The 9,418-nt window shown below is 34.8% G+C and overlaps 1 protein-coding gene across 15 annotated transcripts in view; it reads left to right on the plus strand.

The window, feature by feature from the left end:
- The window catches only part of LOC116424252 (uncharacterized), a 228,659-nt gene extending 219,741 nt beyond the window's left edge, over positions 1-8,918 (plus strand). For 10 of the 15 annotated variants that reach the window (XM_076367569.1, XM_031970421.2, XM_076367570.1 and 7 more), the window contains one exon: positions 402-8,918. In XM_076367569.1, coding sequence (XP_076223684.1) covers positions 402-670 — 269 coding nt within the window. In that variant the 3' untranslated portion in view covers positions 671-8,918. The remainder of the gene's footprint in view (positions 1-401) is intronic. The other 5 variants (XR_012998553.1, XR_012998551.1, XR_012998552.1 and 2 more) reach the window with 5 other exon arrangements.
- The last annotated feature ends 500 nt before the right edge of the window (positions 8,919-9,418 follow it).

Genomic DNA, 9,418 nt, shown 5'->3' on the forward strand with positions numbered 1-9,418 from the left:
TCTGTCACGTTACAATAGGAAGTTCATTTATTTGTAGATATTATGGTATGGACATTGATTATTTATTAACAATTTTGGCGCCGCCCTGTCTTTCAATAGATATAACAGTATAGACACGTTTTAAATAATAATAACTTTGTTACAAAGTAAACATTACTTCACTGAATGTTTTCTGTCACGTTACAATAGGAAGTTCATTTATTTGTAGATATTATGGTATGAACATTAATTATTTATTAACAATTTTGGCGCCGCCCTGTCTTTCAATAGATATCACAGTATAGACACGTTTTAAATAATAATAACTTTATTACAAATTAAAGTTGGAAACGATTCGTGCATCGTTCAACCAAGTGAAACTACAAACCGATAATACCGATACATTCGCCTCCCTTTCTCAGACAACCCTCTGGTCTGCGACTGCGAGCTACGATGGTACGCCGCCTGGTTGGGCAACCTGCGCAACAGCGCCGACGACCGGATGTCAACGAAACGCACCGTCTGTACAATGATGAACGAACACCGGGAGTACGCCCTGGAAAATATACCGTTGGAAAGGATGGGGTGCGTCAGGAAGAATGCCGGCCGAACGTCGTCGTCCGCCGGCAACTACCGCATCTATGTCGACACGATGATCCAGTTGTTGGCGGTAATCGTCGCGGTGGTCTAATCGGGAGTCACGCGACCAGCGGCAATCATGTCGGTTACCGAATCCCCATTCCCCCTCGGTTAGGAACACGAGAACGCTACCGGCGATGTTTTTATTTTCCTTTCTTCTTCCCGTTCGTCCCTTCATTGTGAAATTCACGTGGAACTGACACTGGAACTACCAGGCGGTTCGAAATCACTTCTGATTTCTTTTTATAATTATTCAGGTAACACGAGTCTCTGAAAATGTTAGAGAAATTGACTTAACTGCACTCGGAAGGCACTCTTAATCCATTTGATTTGACAAACTATAGAATCTGATGTTTAACGCTTTGGCTGCCATGTCGCCCGAATTCGGGTGACACCATGATTCACGTAAACTTAAACATTACTTTTCTCGATGATGAAACGAGCAAACCGAATTCTGTTAGATGCGAGATACTAGAAAGATAGTAGAGCAATCGTTGTGAAGAATGTTGACTTCTTAGTTTCAGCGTTATTAAGAAAATTGCTTTGATTGCGTGGGAGTTTCGATGAGTGTATACTTGGCAATCAAAGTGTTAATGTTGAACTTTGTATAATGATACAAAATATTGGAATAAAATTCTTCGATTGTCCGTGATTCAGTCCTATGTCAGACTTAACATTCTATTTTATTGCAACTTTTACCTTCTGACAATTTTTTCTATATTGTAGTATCGCAATTGTACCATTTAACCCTTTGCGCTCGAATGCCGCCATAATGGCGACTCCGAGCTTTGCTATCCAAATTCGAAAGCTGCAAATGAATAATTTAATTGTTCGAATAACGAGAGATAGATACGTAGTTTTTTTCTCTAGTGTTTAAGACTTTGATACGTAACTCAACATTTTCGTGGACAAGTTCTCGTAAGTTTCAAAAAGTCCCGACCGCAAAGGGTTAAAGGTAACATTTCAATGACTCCTAAATATTCTTGAATAAATGAATAGAGCGTCATGTTAAGCTGCAATTGAATGAACTAATGTTCATCAATGAACTAAAGTATCTCCAATGAAAATGAAAAATGCCATAATATTCCTTTGATTTTTTATTTTACCTCTCAATAGAAAATTTGGATGTGTAGAAAATAATTTTAGGGTAGTTTCTTTGATCCTTAAAACATTCGATATTATAACTGGTGCAATATTGGAGTCTACAGAGTTCAAAGGGTTAAATATCTTTAGCGAGAAGCTTCCGAGTGCGAAGGGTGAACAATATACAAGCTGAATTGTGAATCGATAGAAACCTCGATAGATGACACACTTGGAGTTTCTATAGAAGAATTTCTAGAAGTTGATTTGACTCGACTGTTAATGGTAGTTCTAGTGTTAATTGTCCCAGCGCAGCCGAGGAATCGTGTCGCGGTCGCGGAGACGCGACACGGTTCCGTTGGCAGAGGACGGTTTCTCGTGGCATTGTCTCGGCGGTCATCGAAGTTGTCGAAATTCAGCAGCTACCGATGCACGCTGCGTATCGACAGATACACCAAAAATGTGCTACCACTTATCGCGCGATCGAGATTGAAACATTGGAGTAGGTTAGTTAAGTCGATGCATTCGTGCATCAACCCGTTGCACTCGACAGTATTTTTCATTGCAAACATTCATTCATTTCTAGCAGGATATTAAGAATATTATTCGTAACGTAAAGAAACGTCGTGCATAAATTATTATTGTTATTATCATTTTTATTATTTTATTGTTTTATTTGTTTTGTTTCATGTGATACGTTATTCAACATTTTGTTTTCAATCTTTTATTTTATAATTTTGGTCCTCGAGTGCAAAAGGTTGTTGATACATATTTACCGATTCGAGTAAAGACGAATCGATCGGTATACGTACGAGTTAACCCCTTGTCCTAGGAGTGAGACTTGTAAACATTTTCAACATGATTCAACAAATATATATATATATATATTAGAACATATAATTTTACAACAAATTATATATATATATTATATTATATATACTATATTATATACATTATATTATATATATATAATATTATATATATTATATTATATATACTATATTATATACATTATATTATATATATTATATTATATATATTATATTATAGTAATATATGTATATATTACTCAGTTCATTAGAATTCAAAGTAAATATTATTCTTCTGTAATTAACTGTTCCATTTAAAATGAAATATAGGCACAACATGTGCTTACACTTTTTCTCCAAGAAATTATTAATAACAAAGCAGCCAGTCAGAGTTGAAAAATAAATCATAGGCCAAGGGGTTAATCATCAATTCGTGTATCAATGTATTATTTAACACGTAGAATGCCCCACAATTTCAACGAAATGAAAAAATACAATATTGAATTATTTAAATATAAGAATTTTATATTTCAAATTATTTACAATATAGGAATGTTTTTTTAATAATCATCGTTTAATCGAGGGAATTACAGTAATCCGATTTGGGCGTGGGTCACCGGTGACCCACACGGCATTCAACGTGTTAATGTACGAATGCATCGATGTAGCGATTAGCATCTCGATATATCGATTGACGCATGCATCGTTTAATCAATTATCACATCGATCGTTGGCGCGAAACTGACAATTCTATTTTGTAACCGTTAATTATATCAATGTCTCTCGACTTCATTTTGATGCCAGGCTATTCTGTCAAGGAAGAATCCGAAGATTCTGGTAAACGATCCGCCTCGAATGTTTCACAGGGGACAAAAGTGAAAACAGACAATTGCAAATGAGGTTATGTGTTTCCACGTTTAATATCGAGTCGAAGTCAAAACAGATACTTACGATGATGGTCTGTCGGATACATATCAATAGTGCTTTTATAAATGTTGGAAGAGTATTGGTGACCGGAAATGCAATTGATTATTGTTATATATTCGGTAGTGGTAACGCGTTCAGTGGAAAAAATGAAAGTGTCGTATTTAAGATTACTTTGGTAATTACATAGTACGGTAGATTTTATTTAAAAAGTATAACGGTGTTGAATAATCATTGACAGTCAATACACAGGCGTATCTTTAGATATCAAGCTTCGAGGAACAATCGATTATCCGAAAAAAAAAATCTACTCGATACGAGAACAATTGATTTTCTAAATACAAACGATACGCGAAAGTATCTAGATAAAATCATGTTGCACCTTTGATCGCGGTGTTCGATTACAATGTATAAAACATTGTTCGATAATCGCAACTGAAATACGCCTGAAACGAGAAACGAGAAATATCTCGCGTCGTGATGTACGATATAACAGGGTGAAACGAAGGCGGCTCGATCCGATCGATAATCGAGCTGAGCCTTTCTTCACCGAACGTTACATATCAAGATTGTTGCCAAGTGTTTTCTGGGTATCTGTTAAAGGCGAGAATTGTAGTATACTTGATAAAGAATTCGAATGTCCGATGTATTTAGCTGCAACTCTGTGAATCCACGGTCATTCGGCTCATACATATCAATACGTTTTCGACATTTTCCGGGGGCGAGTCGTTGACATTTATCGCGTAGCACTTCGTACGCCACAATCTTTCGTAACTCGATGATGAAAGTAGATCGATAGTGGCCTTTTTCATTTTTCGTTGTTGCTGAAAGTCACGGGAAAAGTTGTTGACACTAATTAAATTCGAAATTATAACCTCTGTTAAATGTCTCTCCGTTCTATTAATCTTTTTGCTAAATTGATTTCGTTTAATCTCATTTATTATATCATTATTATTTATTTAACCGAGACGATTTAAGAAGTCTTCTGTTTATTGTTCTATTTAACATCTAATTTAACACGTTGAATGCCATAGTTCACTCAATTAATGATTACTTGAAAACATTTCTATATTACAATAATGCATTTCAATGATTTAAAATAACATGAGTGCTTAACATTGAAATTTATAAGCATCGTCATGAATTCAATTCTATATAACCTTAATTTTTTGCAATTATGCACTGTAATCCTCGGAGTGAGCATTTTTCCTATTTTTTCATTCAAATTTTTGCTATCCGTTGAAAGTGTTGATATTTTTTTTATTTTGTGTATGTTGCTTTATAAAGTCGTGCGGCGTTCAACGTGTTAACCGTCGTTCGGTGAGCAAAACAGTGTAATGGATTCGAGTAATCGAATAATCGAATAGAATCGATTGTCGGAGGAGCTGTTAAACCGACTATCTTCAGCGGCAATATCTTCAGATCATTTAATTACTTAACTCGGCTCACAAAGGACCGGCCTGTCGAAATGGAATAACGACGGCTGATGGAACGTAATGTAACTCAACAGGAAACCGACACTTGTCAATTCCGGCAGAGCGCGAACGCGATCATTGAAACGGCTTGCTGCTTCTGTTTCGTGACTTTACACCACTTTACATCACGGCGGTTAACCGCATGACAAAATTATGCCGGCTTTCAGCAATACGAGATGAATCTGCAAAAGCAAACGGTATACGTCGCAGTAACGCTTTCACGCAAGTAACGTTCGTTTCAAATTTAACTTGACACTGGAACTACCGGACGGGTCAAAATGGCCCATTCCTGAATTCCCTTTTTGCAATTGTTAAAAAGATAATTGATGTTTCTCTGAGAAATTATTAAACGGATGTAGCGCAAACTGAATTGTAAATCAATGGAAATCAATGGATTTTCAAAAATCTAACTGCTTGGTAGTTTTAGTGTTGACACTAGAACTACCGAGCATTTAATTACGGTTAACACGTTCTGTAGGAAATTTCATATTTTCTTATGAATTGTATTAACTTTTTAAATCAAATATTAACCCCTTGACCTGCGATCGTATCAAACTCTCGCAGCTAATTATTAATTTTTAATTTTTTAATTACTAATTCTTAATTTTTTTAAATTATCAATTGAATATTACTTTTCTTTTCAATCGTTAATCTTTGGAGTATACATAGACGTAGAAGCATCAACGTTCTTCTAATAAATTATTAATGATAAAGTAGTTAAGAAATAAATCATAGGGCAAGGGGTAGTTATATCCAAATTTTTAATAATTTTTATATATTTTGATATTGTTTCTTTATATTTTCGATGCTTTGTAACGTATACTATTGTGTCCCTTAAAAATATTTTACAAAAATTCTTGTGTATATGTGTTACATATGGCACCGAACGTGTTAACCCCTAAAAAAATGGTAACAGATTATTTTTCTTCGTTATTGTCGAACTATTTTCGAAATCATATCGAATATTCAACGCTTTCAGTATATCAATAATAAACAAAATCAAAAGCAGTCACTTTGACTGGTAGTTCTAGTGTTAAGTTGCCCTGTTCGTCTAGCAACGTAGCAAAGATTGTGACGTACGACAGCACGTCTGCTTGACCGTATTTTAAGCTGCGAAATGTGTTCGAAGTACATTTAAGAACGCACGACGCTTAGAACCCGCGATATTTTTCGATCTCTGTGAAAACAAATTATAGGTTATGGCGAAACGAGGAAAGTACGAAGAGAGATTTCAGCAGGACATCGACGGACACGGTTACATAGACGCAACATAGGAATTATACGTAACGTGTAGCAATGATTAATTGCCCTCCCATAAAATGTTCATTAAGAAGAAATGTAAACATCGTCGAACACCTTTCGTAGACTGTAGCCATCGCGCAGGAACGATATCGAAGAAACATTCACCGAACAGTGTAGAGCTGTAAAAGTATTCACATGGAAAGTAAACTGTATTTTACACCTCGATAGATAATTAACTGTACGACGATAGGATTAAGGTATTAATATTACGAATAACATTGCATATCGAAATTACGTAGGTTAACTTGCTAATATTTACGTCGCGACGCGAACTCGACTCGTCCAAACGAAGGAGAGTTTTAAATGTTTTTTTTCTTTATTTTTAAATATTTATTCTGTAAACTTGTAGATCTACAAGTATATGTTTGCGAGTGAGTAAGAAATGTCTTTGCATAATTTAAATTGTTTTCAGAGTATCATCTGAACTTTGACAACCCCTTGTCCTACGAGTGAGACTCGTGAAGATTTTCAACGCGATTCAACAAGTATATATATATTACTCGGTTCATTGGAATTCAAAGTAAATATTATTCATCTGTAATTAACTGCTACATTTAAAAGGAAATATAGGTGTAACATATGCTTAGAACTTTTCTCCAAGAAATTATTAATGAGAAAGTAGCTGTTGAGATCAGAGTTGAGAAGGAAATCATAGGCCAAGGGGTTAATTAGGATTGAACAATTTTTTTAATGTATTACAGGCACTAAAGGAAAAATTGGAAATTGAAAATTCTCTCCTTCGATTTGGGGATGGAGGTTTGCGTCAGTATAACACAACATACACATATCATTTATACGCCCAAATTCTACTTGTAAGATAATGGTTAATTATATTAATGTAAGGCTTCAGTAATGTAATCTCTAAAGATCGTATACATATCGTGAACGTATGAGATTTAAGAGAATTTATTTGTTAATATATATATAATATATGTACGTTGCATACAATATATACACATTATTACGATCATCAAAGATATATTATATATCTATATATTATATATATACATATATATATACAATATATATATACATATACGCATTGGATGTTTTTTTTAACAAGTTTCGTCGATAAAAAATACAAAGCTGTTGTTTGCATACTGTCGTCCGAAGTAAACAATTGAAAGTTAAATTATTGGTTCCGTTTTTGTTATATTTCTTGCTATATTCTGAAATGGTTTATTTATAAACATTTTTTCCTAACTTCTTAGCGTTTTCTCTCTATAAGAAAATTTCATTTCTATTCCTAATAGCTTTTTCGAAAATCAGAATGGAAAAGGAATTTATTTAACATTTCGCGATACGCCGAGTGTGATTCTATGCAGGCCCTACTTTTAGCATAGAATCCACGGGAAGCATATTGAGAATACATTTTGTATAAACATTCCCTTAACGACAGCTTGTTTGTTCGAACGACAGGTTGCAAACGATGATAAGTTAAAAAAAGCATTAGTAAACACAGAAGTAAAGAATAGCTACGTTAGAATAGATACACTTATTCAGTGAGTCCGGAGTTCCAATCCCAAGATCAAAGACTGAATCGATGGGAAAATGATAGTATCATATACACAGAATATATTGGAACATTAACATCAAGCTTTAGCTATCTAAATATTAATTATCTTTCACTTTACTCCACAGCCAAAAAATGAACCTCGATTCGCTAAAAATCAGATTTCAGTTGGAACAACCAAAAATTCCTTTTTTCCCAAAAAGATAATAATCTTAGCAAGAGAACGTGAGCCAACAATATTTTCTTTCACACACGACTCTACAGTAGAATATAAAGTTTCATGGAAATGTATTGTATGCTTTTAGGTATCTCTATGGAAAAAGTACACTACACTCCTGACTCACATAGTGGAACATATCCCCTAGACGATCTTAGAACGCGGAAACGGGGTGGTCGTTAATGACGCTCTCACGCGTCGAAGACGCCCTATGAACCATGTCGAGACATATCTCTGATGGCCGTAGTTGTAGTCTCGCCGGCTGCGTTGTTATTATTACTAATTATTATAAGCGGTATTTTTGTACAGTGTCTTACAGTGCTCGGATCGTTGCAGGCGCAGCCGACGAGCCGTTCACGGCATAGCCATATTATACATAATTATTACTATTATTATATATATATATATACATATACATAAACATATACATATACATATAGCATACGTATATATTTATTTCGATTGTAACGCGTAATAATTGTTAGAACGTTTCTTCGGCGCACTCATACGCCACGGTACGCGTGTACACATTGATAATCGAACACGGGAAAATGTATGGTGTGTGGAACGTATTGAACGCAAGCGAAAGAGGACACGTTGAATGAATAATGGAGCCTGTCGTTTTGACTCCGTTTCTATGTTTTTAATGAGATTCAACGGTCCGGTGAATATATCCGCTTGAATATATATATCTCGGTGCTCTCATACTTGTTCACGCGTCGAAGACACTGGTTTCGAACTTTTTCACTTTACCGCTAACACACACTAGTGTCGAGCCAACACGGACACAAGAGCATGTATGTATTTACACGTAACGAAAGTAGTCGTACGAGCATAGGCACGCTTACCAGTGAACTATAGAGATACATAACTACCTACGTATCGTACCTATATGTTACTTTCTTCTGTTAATTAAGGTTAAGTAATTCTTGTGTATAAGAAACACGATACTCGTATGGAGAATAGAAATGTGAACGAGTGGTTAAACGTTGGTTAAATACATGCATCATGTCTGAACATTGTGAGAGATTAGAAAGAGAGAGAGAGAGTGAGAGAGTGAAAGAGAGAGAGAGAGAGTGTACACATGCAACACATACACAGAAATTACACGCCTAAAATGTTACATATCGGTGTTACAACGTATAAATATAAACTATATTATTATAAATATACAGACTATGTAAAACACAGATACACATAAAGTTTGTCTTTATATGTCTATAAATATTGTTATATATATACATATATATATATATATATGGTCATTATATTATAATTATTACGTGTATGTGTTATGAAACATCTTGTCTCGCAATGATCCGCGATACGGGCATCTACCCAGATTCTAATGTCTATATGTCATTGTTTATTATGTCGTTAATAATTAACGTGTATATGTGAAACTTTCAAAACAAATAAAAAAATACCTAAGCATGTATTTCTTAGAGTTCCATCTTCTCCACCTTCTGTTATTGTACGG

Source organism: Nomia melanderi, chromosome 5, assembly GCF_051020985.1.
Source record: "Nomia melanderi isolate GNS246 chromosome 5, iyNomMela1, whole genome shotgun sequence".
Lineage (NCBI taxonomy): Eukaryota > Metazoa > Arthropoda > Insecta > Hymenoptera > Halictidae > Nomia > Nomia melanderi.